This window comes from Struthio camelus, chromosome 11 (assembly GCF_040807025.1).
Source record: "Struthio camelus isolate bStrCam1 chromosome 11, bStrCam1.hap1, whole genome shotgun sequence".
NCBI lineage: Eukaryota > Metazoa > Chordata > Aves > Struthioniformes > Struthionidae > Struthio > Struthio camelus.
This window is the reverse complement of record NC_090952.1, coordinates 27,552,937-27,577,194: the sequence shown is the minus strand read 5'-3', so window position 1 is coordinate 27,577,194 and position 24,258 is coordinate 27,552,937. Positions and strand designations below refer to the sequence as shown.

General features: G+C 62.0%; 2 protein-coding genes across 6 annotated transcripts; both read right to left on the bottom strand.

Moving 5' to 3' along the window:
- Nucleotides 1–121: 121 nt before the first annotated feature.
- P2RY4 (pyrimidinergic receptor P2Y4) lies at nucleotides 122–12,227 on the bottom strand. Of its 5 annotated transcripts, none has more exons than XM_009687628.2 (2): nucleotides 12,090–12,227; nucleotides 122–3,303 (listed from the first exon to the last, which is right to left on the bottom strand). In XM_009687628.2, the coding sequence occupies exon 2, from the start codon at nucleotides 3,285–3,287 to the stop codon at nucleotides 2,187–2,189; it is 1,101 nt and encodes a 366-aa protein (XP_009685923.2). In that variant the 5' UTR covers nucleotides 3,288–3,303; nucleotides 12,090–12,227; the 3' UTR covers nucleotides 122–2,186. The 5 variants fall into 5 exon arrangements, with proteins under 5 accessions (XP_009685923.2, XP_068812911.1, XP_009685925.2 ...); XM_068956810.1 differs by lacking the exon at nucleotides 12,090–12,227 and adding an exon at nucleotides 10,407–10,535; XM_009687630.2 differs by lacking the exon at nucleotides 12,090–12,227 and adding an exon at nucleotides 8,058–9,223.
- Nucleotides 11,510–24,138, bottom strand: LOC104152364 (phosphatidylinositol 3,4,5-trisphosphate 5-phosphatase 2). The gene is made up of 28 exons (XM_068956803.1): nucleotides 24,012–24,138; nucleotides 23,497–23,913; nucleotides 22,778–22,841; nucleotides 22,035–22,173; nucleotides 21,781–21,925; nucleotides 21,494–21,634; nucleotides 21,221–21,308; nucleotides 20,714–20,800; nucleotides 20,414–20,521; nucleotides 20,176–20,290; nucleotides 19,807–19,913; nucleotides 19,512–19,614; nucleotides 18,857–19,053; nucleotides 18,430–18,547; nucleotides 18,144–18,240; nucleotides 17,466–17,604; nucleotides 17,079–17,178; nucleotides 16,700–16,788; nucleotides 16,280–16,361; nucleotides 16,073–16,162; nucleotides 15,719–15,835; nucleotides 15,344–15,432; nucleotides 15,015–15,102; nucleotides 14,394–14,549; nucleotides 14,053–14,134; nucleotides 13,417–13,969; nucleotides 13,026–13,144; nucleotides 11,510–12,727 (listed from the first exon to the last, which is right to left on the bottom strand). The coding sequence occupies exons 2-28, from the start codon at nucleotides 23,631–23,633 to the stop codon at nucleotides 12,595–12,597; spliced, it is 3,483 nt and encodes a 1,160-aa protein (XP_068812904.1). The 5' UTR covers nucleotides 23,634–23,913; nucleotides 24,012–24,138; the 3' UTR covers nucleotides 11,510–12,594.
- Nucleotides 24,139–24,258: the final 120 nt, after the last annotated feature.

Below are 24,258 nucleotides of genomic sequence, written 5' to 3'. Positions count from 1 at the left end.
CCTGGTTGTGGTGGGGAGGGAGGGCCGGCTAGGCTGAGCCCTGTGGGCCAAATGCGCTGCTGTGGCCTGCAATCCCCGAGGCTTCGCTCCTGGCCCATTTGCAGGGCTTGAGGCTGCGCTGGGGCACAGGGTTTGGCCAGGGCACTTGCACCTTTAAGCAATCGAGTGGCTCTGGTCCCACCTGGGCCAGGCAGTGGGTAAGGGGAGGGGAGGGCAGCGAGCTGGCGGTGCTGCTGGGCTGTTTCTCATTTCTCTGCTCTGCACACTGAGCCGTGAGTGAGGGGCTTTCTGGGTCTGGCTGCTGCTGCCGTGATGGCCACAGGGAGGGACGGGGGATGCTACCTGCTCTCTCCGTGGCTGGGGCTGGCCGAGAGCCGCTCCTGTGAGTGTGGCTCAGCTGTGGGAGCACCTGGGGCTGAAAGATGCCTCCTTTTCCTTGCCTCGTGGGCAATTACCCAAAATGCATGCCCTAATCCAAAGCAGCAGGGCCTGGTGCAGCTGAAGCTTGTCCTTCGGGGGGGAGGGGCCGTGACCCCCCCGGTGCCTTTGCAGGTGGCACTGGGGAGCAGCCTCTTCCTTGGCCTCGCTGGCAGGGACAGCGGCCAAGTCTTGCCCTATTCCTGCCCCCAGCGGGTGGTAGGAAGTGGGACATGACATCCTTAATGGGCTAGTGTGGGAAAGTCAATAATGGTGATAATCATCTCTGGCCTGCTCTTCTTTACGCAGCACTCAGTTAAACAGGAGATCTGGGTAAACATTTAGAAAGCAAACACCCATAAAGAACAGATTCCTGAGGACTTATTAACCTCCCATCGCTAGTCACCTCGGTATTTCACCGCTCCAGCCGCCTTGCTCTCGAAATTCGTAGAAACGCTAATGTTAACGTGCCACACGAGCCCCTGTCAGTGTTGGTGTCAGATGAGGCCATGCTACAAGCAGGAAGAAAGCTGAAGAAAGCTTTCCTCTGTGCTCAGAAACACCTTCTGAGGCCTGACCCGTTCCCAGCAAGACATGTGCAATCTGAAAGATGGATCTCTGCTGGCCCAGGCTGTGAGCGAGTGAGGGGAGCCTGTACCAGGGGCTCTTTGAGGATCAAAGAGATTTTTAATATCATTTAAAGATCACTTAAATAATGGGGCGTACTACATGGGAGAGGGAGGAGAAGGAGTGAATGCTCTCTGTGTTGGGCTCCCCCTTTCCTGTGATATCCCCTCGTAAGTGGTCAGATATGACCACCTGATATCTCTTTCTTCTGATATTGGGAGAAATAGGCCTGGACTTAGAGAAAGAAAATACACTTTATTTGTGGGCTGGTTAGCAATGAGCCCTTCCCCACCGTTGCCCGAGCCGGGCCCGGGGACGGTGGTTCTGGAGGGATCACAAGCCCCGCGGTGGGTCACTCCCTTGCCTCACTCAAGGACAATATTGTGACAGGAACATCTCTAACAGACTAACGCATGCAGGATGCTGCAGCTGTCAGCTGGGCATCCTCTCCTTAAGCATCCCTGTCCCATGCCCTTCCTGCCTGCTATGGTGGCAGGGCCCCGCTCGCATGGCTGGCCTTGGTGGGCCAGCTCCCACATGCTGCTCCTGGGGCACTGAGGGAAGCAAGGCAAGTGGTTCATCTACAGAAAGATTTGTCCTGCAAAAGGAGCATGGACAGATGGACGGTTCAGCCTGTGCTTCCCTTTCCTCTGTGCACGTAGCATTCAGGTGACGCTCAGGCAAGATCCTGGGCACGGGGCATCAGCCAGGTCTGCAGGCCCTGGGACCTGGTGGGAAGGGGGATCTCAGCATCGCCTAGCTTTAGAGCCCACTCGTCCACTGCGCTCAAAATGCTATGAGAGCGCCTCATCTAGTCCAGTTCTGTCTTCTGCACATCACTGCAGTCATCTCCTCCCTCTCCCAGACCTGTAGCGTGTAGGTCTCTGCTCTGGTCCCGGCTCTAAGGTGGAGCCTGAGCCTGAGCCTGAGCCTGAGCCTGAGCCTGAGCCTGAGCCTGAGCCTGGGCAGGGACAGGGACAGGGGCAGGGCCAGGAGAAATGGTTCAGGCTTGTAGATGATGCCAGAGCATCAGGAGGGTGTAACTCGCAGAGACTAGGGATAACACCAACACCACATTGCCACCAGCTCCCCCTTGGCAAGCTCTCAACGCCCTCCTCCTGCCTCCATGTTGCCCCCATCCCTCAGGTGTCACTGATGCGGTAACCGGTGGCATGGCTGCTGCCCACGGCCTCATCCCTGGAGGGGGACACCAGGGCCAAAGCAGACTGGGGCCCAGGCCGGGGCCGCTGGGCTGCCCCCCGGCGCAGCCTGCCCCGGTACTTGTCCCCAGCCATGAAGTACAAGATGGGGTCGAGGCAGCTGTTGATGCTGGCCAGGGGACGTGTGATCTTGTAGGTGAAGTTGATGATGTTGAGGGTCTGGCAGTCCGCCTGGAAGTAGCGGGAGGTGTAGTAGAGGGTCCGGGTGATGTGGAAAGGCACAAAGCAGACTGCAAAGACAGTGAGCACAATGATAATCATCTTGATGGAGCGCTTCTTGTAGGAAGGCATTCGGATGCCAGGGCTAGAGAAGCTGGATTTGCAAAGCTTCTTGGCCATCAGGCAGTAGCACAGGACAATCACCAGGAAGGGCACCCCGAAGAGGAGGGCCATGACAGAGGAGCTGTAGTGCACATAATGATCGAATTCCTCGGGCTTGGTGGTGTCATGGCAAAGGGTGCTGTTGTACCTGGAGCTGATGGTGACAAACACGAGGTTGGGGATGAGGCAGATAGTGACGACGAACCACACACCCACACAAATGAGGCGCGCATGCTTGGTTTTCACCCACTTCAGGGAGCGGATAGGGTGACAGATGCCCACATAGCGGTGGACACTGATACACGTGAGGAAAAGGATGCTGCTGTAGAGATTCGCATAGAAAAGGAAGCGCACTATCTTGCAGAGCCATTCCCCAAAGGGCCAGTTGTTGCGATCAGCATAGTAATAGACCAAGGTGGGGAGAGAGAGCACGTAGAGCGTGTCGGAGATGGCCAGGTTAAACATGTAGGTCATGGTGGCGTTCCATGGCCTCATCCTGGAGACAAATATCCACAAGGCCCAAGAATTGAGCGGCAGCCCCACCACAAACACGAATGCGTAGGAGATAGGCAGCAGGATGAACTTGAACTCCTCATTGAACACGCACTTTGCTTCTGCCACAGCGGTGGTGTTCCCCACCAGCCAGGAAGCAGGCGTTCGTGTCCACAGGGCAACTGGGAATGTCCTCACTGACGTGGCCATGTTCTCAAAGCCAGATCTAGAAGAGCAGTTAATAAAAACACATTAGCTGTTGAACTCAACCACTGTGAGGCACAAAGCGTGGAAGGGAGCCAAAGATGCCAGATTTCCCCCCCCCCCTCCAAGAGCTCCGGCCACTTTGATGATTCTTTGGTTTTTCTCAGCTCTCACATTTGGGCCTTACAGTCAGCCAAGAAAGGCTTGACAAATCCTTCCCTTTGGAGCCCCCACAATGACACCCATTAATCATCCCTTTGAGCACTGTGCAGTGACACCAGCGCTGTATGAGAGCCCGGGAAGCATGCCTTAGACAGAAAGGCCTGCGTCCCCCCTGCCACGCTGTGCCCCAGCCGCCGGGCCAGCAAACCCACTGCGCCACTGACAAAGAAACCTTTATGAGCAATAGCAAACCCCTGCTCAGTGCCAGCGCAGACTGTTGGAAACCAGCTCAGTCTAATTGGCACCATCCTGACAATGCTGCTCATCCCAGAGGGGTCCTCAACAGAAGAAAGGCTAGAGGAGAAGAAAGGCTTGTCTGGGGGAATATTATGGCCTGCAGAAATCCTTGGGGAGCTGTTAAATGAGCCTTTGGGAGAGAGCGTCCCTGGACAGTGAGGGGCCTCCAGCTGCCGGGTATTCTCAATAGGAGAGCGACGATCTAAGCGGTGCAGAGAGGAGCTATGACAGAGCCAAGTCCCAGCCCAAGAGAGTGCAAGTTCACAAGCCAGGCAGGACTTTTCCCTCTTGCACATTGTTAGGATCAAAGACTGGGATTCTCATCATCCTGGCAAATTTATCCCCAGGGTAAAATGCGAGGGCAAACTATAAAATGATTGCATCTGCATTTCAAGATGTCTAAAGTTCAGAGTCCACTTCTCCAGAAGAAAGAGGGAGCTTCTACTGCAGTTGTCACATCCAACAAAGGGCTAAGTCTGAGAAGAGTTTCAGCATCTCAGGTCTTCTGAGATTGCCTTGCTTCCTTGCAAAGCACTTCTGGAGCAGCTGCTTCCATCAGCCAAGGCAGCAGACTGAGAAGCTACAGGCAGGGCGGACAGAGGCAACTCAACAGTTGGCCCCACAATGATGGAGGGCAAAAGAGCAGCTGACTGAAGTAAAAAAAAAAAACAAAAAACCTCTTTTAGCTGTCAGCTGCTGCAAGGCCAATTGGGCAATCTGTGTATTCTGGTTTTGGCCCAGTGCACAAGCCTGGTGCCAGCCAGTGCTTCTGCAGCTTTGCTAACAGCAGGCCAAAGTCACACCTTAAGCAAGAACAAAAAACCAGACCACTTAACTGCATTTTATGCTCTTTTAGCTCTATTGAATGCACTAGTTCGACCTGGTGCATTAAATAGGTTTAAAACCATAATCAGAGACGCTCAAAAAAAGTAATTGTAAAGCCATATATTCTTATCCCATGGACGTGTATCTATTGGGGTCCAGTAAAGGTTTGCTCCTGGGCCAGCGGCATCTGCCAAAGGTCAAGAGGAAAATATAGAGCTATTGCTGGTAATATTTCAGAGGATTCAAAAGTAATAGGGCCTGGCCGGTTACACACGCTAAGATGCCTTTGTCCAGTGGGCTCCACTGAATCCTGGAGGTTTAAATACAGCCAAAAGCAAGGGCTTATTTGGAGAGTCAGGAAAGGCAGGCTGCACTTGTAACCTGAGGTTGGTGCTTTTGCACACAGCGGTGCTGGAAACGACTTGCAGACCGAGTCTGGGCAGGCTGAGCACCATCTTCCCCTTCTGTGGGCAAGTGGCTAGGGTCCGTGGTGTTCTCCGATGAGTAACCAGGGAAATCTGAAATGGGAGCAGGAGTTGGCTTCTGCCATGCTATAGAGAGAGCTGAGGGTGCATCTGAACGCTGTATCTCACAGCAGGGGTTGCACGGTGTGCATTTGGTTTATGTTGGTTCAGAGCTCACCCATGAAATGACATTAGGAGGACATAGAGGAGGACTCTGGGTCCAGGGAGATGACACACATCGATGGGATGCTAGTTTCGGTGATACAAGGTAGAAGGCTGCGTTGTCTCCTGCTCTCTTCCTTTGGTTACCTCTTCCTCCAGTCCCCTTTATCTCTTTCATTCATGGCTCTGGGGTCAGGTGATATTTGATCCGTTTTGTCACTTTGCTCTGCAGAGCCTTGCCTGGATAGACTGGCATTCCTAGATTTACAGTCATGATCATAAACTAATCACCCGGCAGATGGGCTGAGAGACAGGAGGGTGTCTGTGCCGAGCTAGCCCCTGTGGCTACACGCGCTCTGTGCCATTTGTTTGAGTTTTGGGCTGAACTGGAGCCTCGGGCCCAAATCAAACACTCTGCAATTGCTTTCCAGCTACAGAAAGTGCAGATTGCTTCACAGCTTTATTACAGGCATGAGTTCAGAGAGCAACAGGCAGGTCCTGATCAAACATTAACAAAGGAAATTCAGTCAATTCCCCTGTAAACAGGACTGAAGACCAGCTCGTGTGAAACCCTAGCTGCCTCCAGGCTCTGGTACCAGCTGTATCTCGCAGCCTTGGCTTGGACAACCTTGCGGGAACACCTCCGCGGAAATCCCGGGTGCTGGGAGAGCAGCAGCAGGGATCTGGGAAGTGGCCCATCTCCACTGCCAGCACAGATTGTAGCACTGGGAGTTGCTGGGCAATGCCAGCATCCTGCTGAAGGGGTGCAGGGCACACTGCAAGGAGGGTGCACCCAGGTCACCCTCATGTATGTAGTTTAAACACCCAACTGAGAGGTCCCAGAGCATCAGAGCTATCAAGAATCAAGCGTGCTCTGCCACTTAATTTAGCCAGCTTCACTGGGTCTCATCCCTGGGCTGTGTCCATCAGCCACATTCCAGCTATATGCAAGGCAGGTTTCTCATGCGTCTGGGAGCCGAGAAGATCCCCCGGGGCCCAGCCTATTTTGGGGTGGTGTGCACAGTTCCCTTGGCATTCTTGGGTGTGTTCCATGGTGTTATCCTGACTTGAGCCTGGACAGCTGCTCTGCTGCCCAGACACATCTATAGGGAAGTGGAGGAAGACTGAAATGGAGCCATCGACGCAGTGAGGACCGAAGAGCTTGCTCAGCTGCAAAAAGCTGCTGGCAGAGCTTCCTTCCTAATAAGCTTGCTTCAGGCAATCTCTGGCCAGATCTAGCCTGGATTTTTTTTTTTCCAACTTTAACTATATAATTATTCATTGTCCTGGAGAAATGAGCAAATAATGATGCTTTACCCCTGCAGACTATGGAACATCTTATGTTCTCAGTGTGGGTAGGAAGAACAAGCCTCAGACAGAAAGCTGGAATACCAGGGAGTTAATAAAGTAATGCAGTTGTCTCTTCTTCTCCACCACTAACATCCAGTGTGCCAGACTGTCTCAGACGGTTACCACAATTCACAGATAAACGCTAGCTGATAAGCACATACCTAGCAAGATGCAAGACCTGAGAAAGAAAAAAGATTCAGACTCTGCCAGTAAAGCAATCCATGCCAGAGCCCGCACAGCAAAGCCACGCAGCAGCCACATGGCAGAGCAGCGAGTCCTCTCTGTAGAGAGACTAGAGAACACAGAAGGCCTCGAGGGGATCAAATGGGTGCCTGTACTACCCAGCCAGGGTTTGGACCGATTGTGCATGTATCACATCTGTGCTCAAGCCTGCCTCGCACCAGCATCTGCTCAGCTTCCCACTCCAGCTGCAGGCCTTTGTCCCAGTTCTCAAAGTAGTCATTACCAAACCCCAGCGACATTGAGTCTGAATTTGCATCTATGAATCATTTTGACAGCAGTGTCCTTAGAAAAAGGGCAGGGAGAAGCACAAAAGGGAAGGCCTCTGAAGGGTAGATCCATTACTGAGATACCTTCCAGAGAAGATGTCAGCCTACGAATTCACCTGCCTTTAAGGACCCTGTGATACCCTCCTCATGGGAAAACCCTACTGCTCCTGGTGTCTTTCACAATAGACACATACTCTTCTACTTGATAATTCAACAGAAGAGTGAGGCTCCTAATGCTAGCTCAACTTCTGACTGATGAGTGAAATCAGTGTAAGGTTAAAAGCCTGCATTAAGAGTCAGGGGCCTAAGTGCTGTGCTGGGTGCGGGACATTAGGACCACCCACTCTCCTCCAGTTGGTCCCCAGAGGGGAAGGCAGCCCAGACTGAGATGTCTTCCCACACTGCAGGGCCTTACCGGTGGCCAGTACCGTATGATGAACCAAGCCCTGGCCCTGGGGAGACCCGATCGGTGAGAGGGGACTTATCTTCAGCATTGAAATATTAACCCAAGGTAACCCACTGGTTACCCACCGTCGGCACCAGCCTGTTCAAAGGCGATGAAAGGTGGCCCCACTCCCCCAGGTGGAGCAGTGGCATGAGGAAGTCGCTATTACATGTCCTTCAGCCGAGATTTTCCTAACACTGCAGCAAAAGGCCACTTCAGAGCAAGTTTCAGAACAGAAATAAGAGGAGATGCCGGGAATCCCAGGCTCGAGATCACTGCGGGTGTGCATGGGAATTTCTTGACTCCATGAGAACAATACAGAGCTCTGCTGGGCTGCTCCACCCTTGCAAAGCCAGGAAAAGCAGGGATTGTGCTTGGAAGGCGAGCCTAGCTCTGGGTATAACACAGTGCCTTAGAAGGCTCACCTTCCAGCGTCCCATTAAACCAGTATAAATTTATTACACAATAAAATTTTCAGTACGTTTTTGCTGCCCCTGAGCTTGTGCCATGCCCTGGCTGAGCACCTGGAACCACCCCTCGTGACGAAGAAACCAGCAGCCACCTCTGCCTCAGGTGCAGCCAGACTCTCTTCGTCACTGGGGTTTACTGCACCGGTCTGGCCAGCAGCTGTTTCTCTCAAAGTTGACACACTGATGAGGATATGAAGAATTGGGAGATTTGTTTTCCTCTTCTAACCTCTGAATAAATGGAGCATGAAACAACACGATCTACCAGACCGGACATGCTGAAGGATTCAGCGACCAAAGCCAATTTCCACGAAACATAGGTCAACAATCACGAGGAACACATGAAAAATCCAGTAGATAAATATATATATATATCTCTCTCTCTAACAGAGAGAGAGAAAAGAAAAGGCAGAAAGTATCTGTGTAGCCGTCTGGTGGAGGGCTGCTCGGATGGGAGTGTAGGTTCACGGTGTCTGGCAAAAAATACAATGCCTGCAGTATTGTCAGTATTTAGCAACATCTTTTAACTGTTCCTAAGCAACTTTTCTTCAGGAAAACAACCGAAAAATAAAAATGTGAAAGACGACTACATTTAACACTCTTAATCTCAACAGCTGAAGTTTCCTGCTTCCTCATCTCAGTCATGATCAAAATCAGTGGTTTAAGTTGCTCTGATTTACATCAGTCCACCCAGAGGACACGTCATCGCCAGGCCTGTTCCCATTTCTAGGTAATTTCAGCGGGACCGTTTTCCCTGGCCACGGCCTCTCCAGCGTGGACTTTAGCGGGAGGGAGCGAGCGCAGCTGAGCCGTCTCCTGGCCGGGCGCAGCAGCCACGGGAGCTGGACAAGGAGATAAAGAGCCCTGGAGGAAAAGGACACGGCGCGGCTCGACCTGACCCCAGCCTGCCGCAGCGGTGCCCAGGCCTCCTGCGTGTCCAATTTACGTAGGCGGTGGAAAGGCACCAATAAAATGAATGAGCCTGGCAGGGCAGACGCCGGGCTCCGCTCGGGAGCCAAAGGTCCTGCCTCCCGGGAAGAGGACGGGACGCTGGCGGGGCGTCGCGGCGGGGAAGGGCCGGCGCCCGGGGCGGCGAGGCCGGGCCCCGCTCTGCAGGGGCGAGCGGCGGCGCTTCGGGAGCTGCTGACAGCAGAGCAAATCGCAGAGCGGGACGGCTGAGCCGCTGAGGGGTAACTGGGCAGGGCGAGCCCGAAACCTGGCTGCCGCTGGAAAGGAGGAAAACACAGGGCTTTTCTTCTCGCCCAAACGCTCGGATATTGCAAAACAAGGGGAAATTATGCAAAACGTCCTGCGCAAGGACCCTTTCCCCTAATCGCCACGTGGTTTGCACAGCCAAAGCCCTGGCACAAGGGGAGCGCGACCTAATTTCTTTTTTAATCTTTTTCCTTTGGCTGCCAGAGCAGCTGCAGCCGAAACGCAAACTCCAAGTCGCTGCTCCCAGAGCTGACGCTTCCTGGCCGGGGAGGCCGGCGGAGCCGGGGGCTGGCGGGGGCCGGGAGCTTTCCCCCCGGGGAGGCCGGCGGAGCCGGGGGCTGGCAGGGCCGGGCGCTTTCCCCCCGGGGAGGCCGGCGGAGCCGGGGGCTGGCGGGGGCCGGGAGCTTTCCCCCCGGGGAGGCCGGCGGAGCCGGGGGCTGGCGGGGGCCGGGAGCTTTCCCCCCGGGGAGGCCGGCGGAGCCGGGGGCTGGCAGGGCCGGGCGCTTTCCCCCCGGGGAGGCCGGCGGAGCCGGGGGCTGGCGGGGGCCGGGCGCTTTTCCTCCGGGGAGGCCGGCGGAGCCGGGGGCTGGCGGGGCCGGGCGCTTTCCCCCCGGGGAGGCCGGCGGAGCCGGGGGCTGGCGGGGGCCGGGCGCTTTCCCCCCGGGGAGGCCGGCGGAGCTGGGGGCTGGCGGGGGCCGGGCGCTTTCCCCCCAGGGAGGCCGGCGGAGCCGGGGGCTGGCGGGGGCCGGGCGCTTTCCCCCCGGGGAGGCCGGCGGAGCTGGGGGCTGGCGGGGCCGGGCGCTTTCTGTGCTGCCCGGAGCTGGCAGGTTCATCCTCTCCGAGGTGACGCCATTTCCCAGTGGGGAGGGAGGAGGTGACATGGGGTTTTGGGAGCTTTTTTGGGCCAGGTTTCCCCGGCCCCTGCACCTCCTCGGCGGAGCGCACGGACCTAGCGGAGGCAGAGTCACCTCTGGAGGGGACGTGCCCTGGGAGCGAGGGAGAGGGGCAGGAGGAGGAGGAGGCAGGTGCCTGGGGAGGGAGGAAGGCCGAGAAGAGGGCAGCGCTGGGGAGGATGCGCGGGCCGGGCTGGGGCGGCCTCGCTGCCGCGAGGGACGGCGAGGAGGGGTCGCCCGCGCGCGCGCGTCGTTCCCCCCGACACCCGCCCGCCTCCCTCGGGCCCAAGGCCTCGCTTGGGCCGGTGCCCCGCGCCGTCACCGCCGCCGCCTCACCTCCGGTGCCGGCCCGGACGGGGCGCGCTCAGGTGCGGGGCGGCCGCGGGCAGGGCCGGTGCCCGGCGGCGCCGGGGGCCATGCTGGGCCGGGGCAGGGGCCGTCGAGCGGTGCCGCTGCCGCTGTGCAGGGCCGCGCGGAGCCGGCACCCGGCTCGGGGAGCAAAGTGCCAGGGAGAGGCAGGGCCGGAGGCGGGCGGAGGCGGGGGCAGGCGCCCGAGGCCACCGGCGCCAGCTTCCCTCGCCACCCGCCGTCCTCGGCCCCCTTCCCGCCTCGGCCCCCTTCCCGCCTCGGCCATTCCCCCCGCCGGCTGCAGGGCCGGTGCGGCCCCCACCCACCCACCCCGGCGGAGGGGCCGTGGGGCGCGGGGCCATGGCCGCCGTGAGGCCGGGGCCGCCCTCCTGCCCGCCGCCGCCCTCGCACCTCGCCGCCGGCCTCGGACCCCCGTGCCGAGGCCGGACAGGCGGCACGTCCTGCCCCCCGTGAGGCCACGTCGTCCTGCCCCGGCAGCGGGGCCGGGGCTGCGCCGGCACGGGCACAGCACGGGCATGGGGACGGGGACAGGCACGGGGACGGGCCGGCTCCTGCCTTGCTGCCCCCAGCCCTGGGGGTGACCCCCGCTTGCACCAGGGCCAGGCCCTACAGGGCTCTCCTGGGGACAAAGGTGGCCACTGCCACCTTGAGGCCAGCCCGGGCATAGTGTCCCCAAAAACGGGGACCGTCCGGCGCTGGCGCCCCGGCGCGCCGCGGGTTCGATGTCTTCGCGCGGACGTGGATCGGGGCGAGGGGCGGCCGGTGCACGAACACAGATTTTTACCGCCGAGCCGCAGGGAAGGTCCTCAGCCCGCAGCCCCCGCGCCAAAGCGGCCCGGCCCTAGGAGGAAGCAGGGCTGCCAGCGCCGGGATGCCCGCGAGCGGCCGCCGTCGCCCAGGCCCGGGCAGGAGGCAGCGCGGGGACGCACGGGGGCTTGGGGCTGGGCAGCAGGAGCTGGCGCGTCTCGGGGCGGGGAAGGAGCTGCGTGTCCCCGCCGCGACACCGGGCCAGCTATCACGGTATGGCGACCCCCCCCCACCAAAGACCAGGCAGTGCACGGCCCGCGGCGCCCGCTGAGCCCTGGGACTTTATTCTCGATTGCAACGGCAAGAGGCGTAAGAAAACAGCGACGCAGCCTTCGAAGCGGTGTGAAAAAAGGCGCTTGGAAACGGCGGGGCAGGGCAGGGCGGAGGGAAGCGCCCAGCAGCGCGGCCCGGCCTCCCCGCCGAGGGTTTGTGCCCCCACGATCGCGTGGCTATGGGGAGAGCTAAGGGATGAGTCTGGGGCTCTCTCCAGGAATGGGCGAGAGGCCCCAAGCGCTGCCTCGCTGGGGACATGTAAGAGTTTCGGGTCCATCAGCGGTGTTGGGCAAAGGTGTCACCCTCTGCGGCCGCGCACGGACCGGAGCCGCGGGAGCATGTTGTTCCCCGGAGAGCTGGAGCAGGGCGGTTCCCGCAGCAGGTTCCCTGCTCTCCACTGCCAAGTTGGCCACCTAGAGAAGCTGGGCCTTAAGGTCCAAAGCATCGGGCTCCCCAGTGGTGCTTCAGTGCCTGCATTTGGGGCGATCACAAGAGCGTGCCCCTGCCTGTCAGGGCACGTCATGCCCCCCCCCCCTTATGTAGGGTGGATGCAACATGGATGGTCCTCACCTCCAGCGTGGTCTCCACCTCTCTCACATCCCTGTCCTGCAGGCTTCCACCTCTCTTTGCTGGTGAGACTCAGCATGGTCCTTCCATTGCTTCAGGGAAGGAAGGGCTCAGAGTGAGACCCAGACAGTGTCAGTCTTGATGGCCACAGAAACTCCCTGAGACTTTCCAATGGAGAAACACCCAGTCGCTTACTGGTGAGGCCAGACAACTTGTGAGTGAGGCTGGTTTCACCACAAGGCCAATAGGTCCAGACTTTGGTGCAGGCTTGGCACAGGCATGTGCTGCAGCTGTCAGCGGGGCGTATTCAGCAAAACATTGGTGGTAGTGGTAAAGACTGCAGAGGAAGCCAGCCAAGGATGTATTTCCCAATCACAGATTTACCCCTGTGACCTCCAGTCCTGCCTCCTTCTGCTCTGGGCTCTGGGCACTTTAGAGCAGAAGCTCCCCGAGAAGCTCCTCGAAGGAGACCCACACATGGAGGAGCCCAGCACAGCCACGCTGGCATCTAGGCGTTTGGTTTCAGATGGGGTCTCTGCTGCAGACTTTCAGTGGTGCTCTCGCAGAGCTTGGCTTGAATGAGCTTCCGGTGAGTAGGACTCAGCACCCCAGCTTCCAGCAGGTCCTGCTCAGTGATGTCTCTGTACAGTGGGGTGAGAGAGAAAGCAACTGTGGGGAAGCAAGCAAGACGATGCAGGGAAACAGCATCCTCAAAAGCCAAGGGGATCCAGAAGGAATTGGGGACTTGATCAGTTAATGGCCTCCTCGTCTGCACTCTATTCTGCATACATCCCCTTTGCTCCCCCTCCAGGCTTGTGGCTCACCAGGGACCTAGGGGACACAGGAACTGGCCTGACCTGCTCCACTACTGCTTTGGCACTTGGGGACCGATTGCACCTGTCCTGTGCCCCTCTATGAGTGCCAGGACTTGGGGGATACCTGAAGAACTCAAGGTCATCCCAGCCATTTTCATACAGCCCGTCCTTGTATTGCTCCAAGCCAAGGTGACTGAGCCACACGCCGATGCTGCGGGAGCGGTCACCTCTGTCGCAGGGCCACTAGGGAAAGAAGAACAAGGACATGCTCCAGCAGTGTCACGACAGAGGACCACGACGTGGCCACCCTCATTTCCCCAATCCGTATGAAGCAGGACCCGGGCACTGCTGCTCCTCCGCCTTCCCTCCCTATCCTGCTGCTCCGGCAGGGCAGAGCAACCCCAGGAGGCCAGCGCCCTGGCTTTGCCGGTGGCCTCATGTCCAAAAGCAGGTCACCAAGATGAGCTCCCCTGCCCTCCCTGATCCTTGCAGCGCTGCGCGCAGCCAGGCGGTACCTCCTTGGCCTGACCATGCCACTGGGTGTCCTGCGCGGGCCCCAGCACCTCGGGGCAGCGCCGCGGCAGCGGCTCCAGGGCGCTGCGGGTCTGGCGCAGCTGCGCCTTGGGGCCGCCGGCCGTGCCACCGTTGAGGCGGCTGCCCTCCTCGGGGGGCACCCGGTCCAGCTCGCTGAGACACCTCGCCATGTGCAACGCTGTCAGGGAGCAGTCACCCTCCACTACCACCGCCGGCAGGTCCCTCTCCAGAACGGCCGATTTGGGCCTCCTCTGCCTGCCGGTGGGGAGGGGGCTGAGCTGGCATCCGCGGCCGGGGGCCACCACCACGCTGCAGGGCCAGCCACCCCACGGCTCTTCCTCCACGGCTGATGGGGCCGGGGCGCCTGCCGGGCTGCAGCGCCGCTGGCCCTCCGTCTGCCTCTCGCTGCGGGGGCGATGGAGGGCTTCGGAGGCGCTGGGCGCCAGGACACACGTGTTGGGCAACCCCTCGAATATGAAGTAGGCCGGGTTGGTGTAGCTGCTGGCCAAGTCCGGGATGCTGTGGGGCCGGCTCCTGCAACACACAGCGATCGAGGCGGCCTTAGTGCCGCTGGTGGCTGGGGGGCTGGCGGCAGGACTGTGCTCTGCCGGAGGTACCTGACACGGTGCACGGGCGGCTTGGAGCACGTCGGGACATCGGCGGCCGCTTCGGCATCCTCCTCCTCGAAGCTGATCCACTCTGCAAAGAACAAGGCTGGTGAAGGCTCGCTTGCAAGAAATTCGGGGCAGGAAGGGCACAGCTAAAGAGCTGCATGCAGATATTTGAGTCCTCTTTCAACAGGAGCACAGGGTGCCCGGAGGACTAGTCAGTCCATGCACGGCCTCTGCTGGCTGCCGGGGAAGGGGGGAGCGGCGCTGGGCATGGGGAGCGCTCAGCCACGCCACCCTCAACCCCTCCCAGGCCAAGCGGGAGCAGCCAAAGAGTGCGGCAGCGTTACCGTAGAGCCTCTCGCGGGTGCTGCGCCTGTCCTTGGGGACTCGGACCTTCATCCAGCCACGCATGGAGCCCGTCTCCTCGCCACGGTGGAAGAGGAACGTCTCAAACTGCTGGGCCATGCTGCCGATCATGGACCTCATTGCAATGCAGCACTCACCTGCATGCACGGCACATGGAGATGTTAGCAGGCCGGGAGCAGGGCAGCTCCGTCTCCCGTCCCGGGACCCTCTTCCAGCAGCAACCTGGAGCGGGTGCTGAGCTAGAGAGGGTGGGTGTCGGGGTCCTTCTTGCCAAATTCCAGCTGCAAAACCTCACACCCAGCAGGCCCACAGGCTAGGAGAGACTGTTTCCCAAAAATTGCATGCAAAGGCTGTTCTTGACACCATCCATGCTTCCTTTAGGGGCCAGGCCTGTGGTCACGGCCTCATACAGGCCACCGAGGTCTCTCTGGCCCCTGGCACAGGAGACAGTGCTGTGCTGGGGGCAGACCTCCTGCAGCTCTGAGCTTGCAACCTGTAGCTCTCTGCAGACCCCCTCCCCAGACCCCGCTAGCCCCCACCCCGAAGGTGTCTGCGGGTCACCCGCAGCAACCTGCCGTGCGGAGCCTGGCGCAGGGACGCACCGTATGACTCGCAGCTCTCCACGCCCTTGATGCTGAGCAGCAAGTGCTGGTCCCCCAGGTACTCCAGGTCCGGGAGGATGGGGTGCAGCTGTGCATGGGGAGAGCAGGTGTTGGGGAGTGGGCTGGTACAAGGGTCACTTCGGCCTTGGGGGTGATGACAGCCCCGGCGCTCCCCTTGGAGCAGAGCGCTGGTGCCGAGCCAGGCGGGAGGGATAGGGAGGGAGATGCTCAGGGGCTGGCGCAGAGCCGGCGTGAAGGGGCAGCTTGTGCCTCGTCCACCCGCCTCTGCCCTGCTGCTGCAGCCTGGACCCCCTCTCCCCGGTGCTCACCACGGGCAAGTGTTTAGCCGACCAGCTGAGCTTGAGGAAGCCGGGGATGTCACAGCTCTGGGACGTGTTCTCCCCGCTCCGCTGGGGCTCTGCCGGCAAGAGAGCATGAGGAGAAGCAGCTCCCTCCCGCTGCTGACCCTGCTGCCCACCAACCTGTCTTGGGCTCCATCCTTAACCCAGCGTCAAGCTCGGTGCCTCTGTTCATTGCCCCGGGGTGCCCGGCTGCCCCGATGCCAAGTGGCAGAGCGCAGCCACCCCTGCACCCCTCGCTGCCCTGGCCCACGGGGGAGCACCGTGCCCGTGCTCACGGTGCATGGGTGCACAGATGCCCCTTGCATCCCGAGGTCCTCCCCCAGCCCCCGGGGGCTGGCTCACCCTCCAGGCAGTAGGAGTGAAACTCGATGTAGCACTTGCTGCGGCTGGCAGTTTTCACAATCACCTCGATGCTCTCCCACTCGATGCAGGCCAGGGACTCAGGGCTGGAGCCGGGCGCTGCAGGCGGGCACCAGGAGCTTAGCACGTGCTGGCCGAGCACCACGCTCAGGGCTTGCCCCAGGGCCCGGCAGGTTTGTGGACAAAGCCAGGAAGAAGCAGGGCTGCGAGCTGTCCCTGGGCCTGATTGCTCCCAAGGCAATCACCCTCCCAGAGAGAGTGCTCCCTCACCCTTACCTTCACCTCCACCCTCACCCTCACCATCACTGTCACCCTCACCATCACCCTCACCCTTACCCTTCTTGGGCACAAACTGCGATGTCACTCCCACCTCAAAGGTGGCAAAGACCGGAGAGTGGTCGCTGGTCACGATGTCATCGGTGCAGCCTGAAATGCAAGAAGGGGGAGCTGGGTGATGGCCACTGAACCCCAGCACCACCGGCAGCCCCGCTGACGCTCGGCTGCCCCCAAACCCTCAGCAGGGCTCTGGGGCACTTCACTCACCATACGAGTTACAGACCAGATGGGTCTCTGGGTGCGACTTCCACAGGATACGGTCACACCACGAGGGGACGTTGATCCTCATCTGGGAACAGGAAATACAGTCAGTGTAGGTGCTGCTTCCGCAGTCCTCAGATCTGGCCGCTTTCTCCCACCAACCCAGTGCTTTTCCCACCGCAGAAGCTTTCTCTCTTGTTCCCCACCAAGGGAGTGGATAGAGGACCCCTAAAAGATATTTTCCTCCTGACAAACCTTCTTTGGCAGAGGGGAAGGGCTGGCAGAGGTGTGAGGGCTGAGCATGAAGCGGGCTCTCTGCTCGCCATGCAGCCTGCCTGTCATCATCCCCAGCTGCTGTCCCCATTCCCCCGGCATGGGGCTGGACCTCTGGAGCCCTGGCATCAGCATGAGAGTCTGGGAACTCACCCCTGTGGTCTTGAACTTCTGCCAGATGTAGTTGTCCCGGGAGCCCCGTTCATACCGATAGGTGGGAGGGAAGGAGATGTCACCCTCACCTGGGAACCAAGAGGCAGAGCTGAGCCAGGGCCAGTGTCCCTGAATGTCCCCACGGCTGGAACAAGGCTGGGGACATCATCTGCCACACTCCTCATCCTGCTGGGGCTCTTCCGAGCAGCACCCCCAGCCCAGGTCCCATGCTGGGAGTGGCATAGCCATGTCCATGGGCACACAAGTGCCGGGGCCGAGGCCAGCCTCCCTCACCACCCAGATGTGCTGCCCCAGGGGGGCTTTCCTTGGTGCACGTTCGGGGCCCCTCATGTTTTTGGCACCTTGTGCCAGCACTCACTGAATCGTAGGAAGACCTTGTTCTTCTCCCGCTCCAGGGTGAGCTGGTCCACAGCCAGGAGGGCTTCAAACTCCCTCTTGGTTACATGGGCTAGGATGTTCTGGGCAGGGAGGAAGAAAGAGTTTGTGAGCATGTGGGCTCTTCTTCATCCCTCCCTTTGCTTCAGCATCATGATGAGCATCCAGGACCCTCCTCGGCTCCTCCTCAGTACCAGCCCCAGCCGGGGGCCCTGAGCACATGCCCCGGGCTCCCCTTCACCCCTGCTTTCTTTGGAACTGGGACAGGGCCCCCCCCGTTGGTGTCACCCTGCCCCAGTGACAACTCCAGCACGGCCCCGGTCCCTGCAGCACTCCCGGGGCTGCAGAGCTACCGGGGCCTCGCTCCTACCTGCACGTCCATGTTGAGGCGGTAGTTGAGGTCCCCAAACCAAAAGAGGTGGGTGAAACGCAAGGTGAGGTCAAAGGCACTGAGCCGCTTGTCGCCCAGCACGAGCGAGCGCAGGATATCGCTGTAGTTCTGGTTCCTCCTGCACCGCACAGGGGGATGGGAGCAGAGCAGGTGAGACAGCCCCACCGCCAGTCCTGCCCCCGGGGCCAGCCCCACCACCAGCCACCCCCAGTCCCTGGCCCGCTGGGCTCTGCATGGTTGGGGCAGCATGCACAGGATGGGGACGGGCACTAGCAGCCCTGAACCCAATGTCTGACATTCAGGGACTGAAACTTCTCTCCCTCCAAAGGGCTCGGGGTGCAAACCCAGCTCCCTTGCAGCTGCACTTGCAAGGAGTAAGCAGGAAACGTGGGAGGAGAAGCCATGTGTAAGTTTGCTATAACATAGAGGAAAGAAAAAGCTATGAGGAAGGATATCCTTTGTTACCGGCTGTTTTTTTGGCTTTGTGTTTTATTGCTGTTTCCTTTGTGGCCCATCAGGAACTTTCCGGGATGCCTAAGTGACCCATCTGAACAAGGACCTACCTGGACCATTAGGCATTGCTACACCCAGCCCACCCCAGGTGGGTTTGTCCCACCACCCTGTGGTGCGTCCCATCCTCCTGTGTCCCTCTGTCACCTGTGGGTCTTCTCACTCCCTGAGGCCAGGTGGCAGTTCACAAACCCGAAGGATGTCCCATTGAAAAGGAAGGAGATGCCCACAGCTCCCTTGTTACCTGTGGGGACACACGGGAAGCTGAGCAGCCGGAGGAGACAACACTCTCTTGCAGCATGGCAGAGATGGCACGTGGCAGTCCCTGCACCATGCCCCCAGGCTGCCACCCTGGCTCAGGGCATCCCTGACTGCAACAGCCCACCCTGCCCTATCCCACCAAGAGGACCCGCAGCCCCTTCCCGGCCCGCACCAAGGGTGTTGGCAATGCCTGTCTTCACACTGGATGTGTTCACGTGACTGATGCGCCGCTCGTGCTCTGGTTTCACCAGCACGACCATCTTGATACTCCAGAGGCACTGCAGGGCGACCTGCGGGAGATAGGGGTGAGCCAGCCTGCATGGCCCCTGGAGACGGGGGTGAGCTGGGGTGCCCAGCTCCTGCCCGTGCCCACCAGCTACCCACAATGAGCAGGACAGGGTGAAGAAGCAGAAAAGTGAAGAGGACATTGGGTTTAGGTGTGAGAACCCCAGCTCGATTACTGGTGGGTAATCAGCTTCCTGAAACTGTTTGTGGAAGTCTTCAGGCTTTTTATCAAGTGGGCATCCCCCTGGCAAAGGCGGAGAGGGCAGCTAAGACCCCAAGACGGATCTTCCTCAAGCTTTGGCCCAAGCCATTACCACTCGGTAGTCTATGGCCATCAGCGTCTTCAGAGATGCTCGTAGGAACTCCACCCACTCGCGATCACCCAAGGAGTTCTCCTGGGTGCCGATCACATAGATGTCATGGGGGATGCAGGCTGTGGTCTCGTCCTGAGTGCGCCCCAGGCCCCGTGATGTCAGCCAGGAGGCAAGGGACCGGGGCGGCGGGGTGCTGCCTGTGGGGAGAGGGGAGAAGGGATGGCAGTCACCAAGCGCCCAAGTAGGACGACAGCACCAGGCTGCCTCCAAGGCTGGTTCCCTGAGCCCCTCTCAGCCCCCAGGGGTGTGTCAAGGCCCCATGGGGGATGGAAAGCATCATGTCAACCACAAGGTCCACCCATGCAAAGCCCAGACCCGTGCTCAGATTTACTGCTCCTCTCTAAAACCCTCCAAGTATCCCAGCTCATCTATTTACTCAACACAACCACAAGGCAAGTGGATCATGATGGGACTGACAAACCCAGAGAAGGCCAAATCCGAGCTTTCTCCAGCCTCCTCGTCCCACCAAGGAGCAGCTCCAACCCTAGACATCCCAGGGCAGCTGCTGCAAGCCTCCCCTTCCAAAGCTGTCCCTGGAGGCACAACCAGCCATGAAGGCCTCCCTGCATGATGTGAGCATTTCCCGGCCCCTTACCCATGTTCCATGTCCCGACGTACACCGAGATGAGGTCAGGCTCATCCAGGTTGGAGTGCTGGATCTTCATGAGTTGGAGCAGCTGGCAAAAGGCCTCACGCTTCTGCAGGAGGAAACAGGTGTCCTCAGGGCCCCAGCAAAGGACCCAGGGCTTTGAGGAACATGGCACCGCAAGAGGTGTTGATGGCCAGGTCCACAGGGCTGCAGCCAGGCTGCGGGCATGTTAACTTCCAGGCAGGGGAGCCTGGGACATGCAGAAAGTTATTAACCTCAGGACGTGGCAGGGTCCTCTTACCCGTGCACTTGGGAAGACAAAGTCTCTGCTCAGGCTCTTGTGCTGGTCCCGGTCATACACCAGCCTCACCTTGCTCTGCACGCTCTGGTATTTAATCAGCTGCAAGACTGGATGCCCATGGGTGTGAGCGGAGCAACGGCAGGTCCCGCCGCCCGTCCGGCACCCCCAGCCTCGGCTGTGCAGGGCTGGGGGCACATACGGCCCACTCCCACTGTCCCCACAGTCTCCAGAGAGGATGGAGGCCATCACCTCGGCATCAGGCCTATCCCCAAAGTGGTGTCCCAGGGAGATCCCTTGCTGCCCTTGCAGAGGGAGCCCCTGGTCCTGCACTGTCCCCTGGGGACCAGCGGGGAGATGGTGGGTCCTTACTTTTGTCCTGAGGGATGATCTCTTCTGGAGTCCCACTGCCCTTCTTGGTGATGGCCACTGTGCCTGACTCCACGTCCACCGTGAGGACTGCTCGCTGCGACTTGCCCACCTTCACCTGCAGCACGGGGACATGCTCACAGGGGTCAGCGCCCACCCCGTGCTGGGAGGACTGGCTCCTGCCTCTGCAGTCTGCTCCATCTGCCCCCCATGGCTGCAGTTTGCCCCAGCCCGGCCTCACCTCGAAGCTCTGCACGGCCAGGGGCTTGGTGGCGGGCTGGGGGGCCGCGGCCACACTGGGCAGTGCCAGGTTGTGCTTGGACACCGTCTCCTGCAGCGACCTCAGCACCTGCGGAGAGAGATGGACGCAAAGCGGGGAGCTGGTGATGTGCTTGGCGGCGGGAGAGGGACCTTAACCCCTCTGATAGGGTCAGAAAATGACTTAGCATCCCAAATCCTGATTTCTGTCCCACTGCCCGATCCACACGCTCCCAGGTGCCCTGCAGTGCCCCTTGCCCACTCCGGCAATGAGGCCAGGCACCTTTTTCTCCAGGGAAGAGAGAAGATGGTTGACAGTGGATATCTTGCTGAGGAGCAACTCCAGGTCCGGATCACTGGTCAGGAGACCCTGGGGAGAGAGATGGACACTCGCTGGGAGGGCGGAGGCTTTCGCAGCGGCACAGTTGGCTCTGCCTGGTGGGTTTCTCCACGGCCGGTCCCACCACAGGGGCAGGACGTGCTGCAGCACGTGGGGTCCTGGGGCCAGGCAGGGAATTGGCTCCCCCTCCTGCGGCATCGTGGACTGGATGCAGAAACGAATTCCCAGTCCTCCCGGGCCCCCTCCACCACCGACAGAGCACCGTGCCGGGACCCGCGTCCCTGCAGGCCGTGCACGCAGCGCCTTTCCGGGTGCACGCAGGCACCGAAACTGCCCCGAGCAGCTCCCTGCCGTCCCCGCCGAGCAGCTGCGCTCGCCCATGCGTGGCGAGACATCTGCCGTCCCCAGCGCCGGGCTCGGGGCCGGCTGCGCTCCCGCCCGGGGGCTCACCTGCTCCCTCGTGGGGCTGCGGGGGGATGCGGGAGGGTCGAACACCTTGGCCAACGTCTCCAAACCAGCCAACGTGAAGTCGATCTCGCTGCAGGGAGGCGAGCGGAAGCGTGAGAGGGAGGACGGCGGAAGGAGCCGCCGGGCAGCCCCCCTCGGCCGCGCAGCGGAGAGGCGTCGCGCGGGCTGCGCGGGCCGCCGGCATCTCCCGCTCGGCAGAGGGAGGCGGGCCAGGCCCGTCGGCCTCCCGGCGCCGCCGCTGCCGTGCCCACTCGCCTGTGCAGCCCGCGGCAGGCCGTGACGAGCGCGGTGCTGAGGTGGCGCAGCTGCAGGTTCCCGTTGCGCAGCGCCTCCAGGTCCAGCTGCAGGTGGTGGGTGAGGTACTCGGCCATGAAGCCCATGAAGTCGCTGGCTGGGCTGCAACGGCCAGAGACGGCTGAGAGCGCGGGAGCCTTTTCTCGCCAGCGCTGCCTGCGCCCCGGCGCTCGATGCAGAGTCCCACCCCGGCGGCGTCTCCGCCAGCCTCCGGGGGGGCAACGGCAGCCGGGCCGGGCACACGTTACCTGCTGTGGACCTGCTCCTGCAGCCGCAGGTGCAGCTGCTGCGAGATGTGGGTCCGGCCGGTCGGAGCGCCGGCCCAGGCGCCCGGGGCGGCCCCGCCGGGGGGGCCGGTGCTGGCCGGCGCGCCCCCCCGGCCGTCGTCCCCATCTGCGGCAGACGGGCACCGGCTCAGAGGGACGGCGGCACGGCTCGCCCGCCCGCCCGCCCGCTCCTGCTCCAGCTCGCCGGCCGCCGCCGTCCCACGGCCCCTGCGCACCCGAGTCCTCGTCGGCCGCCTCCCGCGCCCGGTGCACGGGGTAGAGCAGGGGCGTCACCAGGCCGTTGTTGGGCTGCTGGTAGGCGCCGACCAGGTCGGTGAGGGTGCGGAAGCACTTGGCCTGGATGCCCTGGATGGTCTGGGGGAGGAAGCGGAGAGGGCATTGCCGCGGCCTTTCCCGCCCCCTGCTCCCGGCGCTCCGCGCCCGGCCCCGCTCCTCATCGTGCCCTGACACCGGGGCGCCAGGAGGGGCTCGTGCTCTCGCCGCGGGGCACAAACACGGGCGAGCAGTTTATTGCAGCCGCGCCAGACGCGAAGGCAGCGGGGGTAAAGCCGTGGGCTTAAAGGCGGCAGCGGGCTGCGGGAGCGCGGCGCTGCCGGAGAGCTGGTGCTGCCAGGCTGCAGCCGCGCTCAGCTCGGCGCGTCGGGAAGCTCGGCGAGGCCGTGCTGCAAAAAGGGTCCGTGCAGCGCGTTCACATCCTGTGCCGCCGCGCGCTGAAGCTGCCTTATGCAAAAAGAAAACCGCAGCGCTCGCTTGCGGCTCCGGCGTGCATGGAAGCGCGAACGCCACCTCGGCCGGCGCGCCCCGACGCTGGCGGCGGCAAAGGCACCAGCCTGTCCGCACCTGCTTCCTGCCGGACCCCAAATCCCGCTCACGAGCTGCCCCCCCCCGGGGGGGGGGAGCTCCGCCGGCGTGGCGGCGGGAGCAGCCGGCGCGGCGCCGCGGCCCCCGCTCCACCCACCTGGACGGAGAGCAGCCCCTCGTCATCGGGGACGATGCGGTAGGTGTGCACGTGCCTCTGGAACCTGCCACGAGCAGGGGGGGTCTCAGCGGGTGCCGGTGCGCCGCTCCACGCGGGCTGGGCCCCCGGGAAGGGGGGGGCCATCCCGGCACGCGGCGTCCGGGCCAGGCGCCGGCGCGGAGCCCCGAGGGCTCTGGCGGAGCTGTGCAGTCCCGGCGGCGGCGGCGCGGGGCTGAGCCCTGAATCAGGGCACGGGCTGGAGCCCAGCGAGGCCGGGAGGCTGCCGGGGACGGCGGCGGTGGGGGGGGGGGACAAGTCCGCTGCACCCTCCCGCGCTCCTCGGCGCCATGTGTTTGCAATTTGCACCGCGCGCCGGGCCAGGGGAACCGTAGGAAAGGGGGTGGCATCCTTCCAAGCGTGCGAGAGGCGCCGCCCCGCGTGGCCGCCGGTGAGGGTGCCCGGGGCCGGGCGCTTCCCGGCGGCCTCCTCTGTCCCCGGGGGCCGAGCAAGCCGAGAGCTGCTCGGGGAGCTCGTCCTGCCGGGAGCGGGGCCAGAGAGGCCGGGGGCTGCTCCGAAGGCCGCCCTCCGCCTCGGCCGCCTGCTTCTCCCCGGAGGAGGACCGCTCCGTGCGGCCCGGCCACCGGCCCGCCTGACAGCGGCGGGATCGGCGCGCCGGCCGGGGCCGGGGCAGAGGGACGAGGGAAAGGACAGGGACTCACAGCAGGCACAGGGCGTACGCCCCGGACACGGACTCGCTGTCCCGCACCAGGAAGCATCCGTCCTTCCCCGCTTTGGCCAGCAGGTCTTCAGCCACCACCCGGCTGATGTCGCGGTGGTACCAGCTGGCCGCCGCCATCCTCCCGAGCGGCAGGCGGCCGCCGGGCCCAGCCCAGCATGGGCCCCGGCGTCCGGCTCGGCGGCGCTCCGGCGGCGGCGGGCGGACGAGGGCCGAGAGGCGAGCGGCCCGGCGGCACCGGCGCCAGCGGATGGCGGCGGGCGACGAGCAGCCGCGGACGGGCTCGTCACGGGGACGGTGGCATCCTCGGGGAGCCCGGCCGGGGACGCGGGAAGGGGCGCGGGCGGCAGCGGCTTGGCTGGCAGCGGCCGCCGGTGCGGATGCTCTCCATCCACCCGGCCTGTCCGGAGCGGGGAAGAGGTGCGGATCAGCGAACGGACCTTCCCCAGGGCAGCGTGCCGCCGGGGCCACCCAGCTCCCGGCGACGCGCGCACTCACCTTCCCTCGCTCGTGCCGCCGCCCGCCGGCTCCCGGCACCGGGGCGGCCGGCCCTCCCGGGCTGCAGCCGCCGGAGCGGAGCCGGGAGGATGCGCGGGCCGACGGCTGCTTCCCCCGCCGCGGCCGCCCCGACCCCGCCGGGGTGCGGGCGCCCTTCGCCCGCCCCGAGGCTGCAGGCGCCCGCCGGCCCCGCCGGGCTGCTCGGCCTGCTCCGCTCGGCCCGCCGGGCTCCCCACCGCCGCTCTTC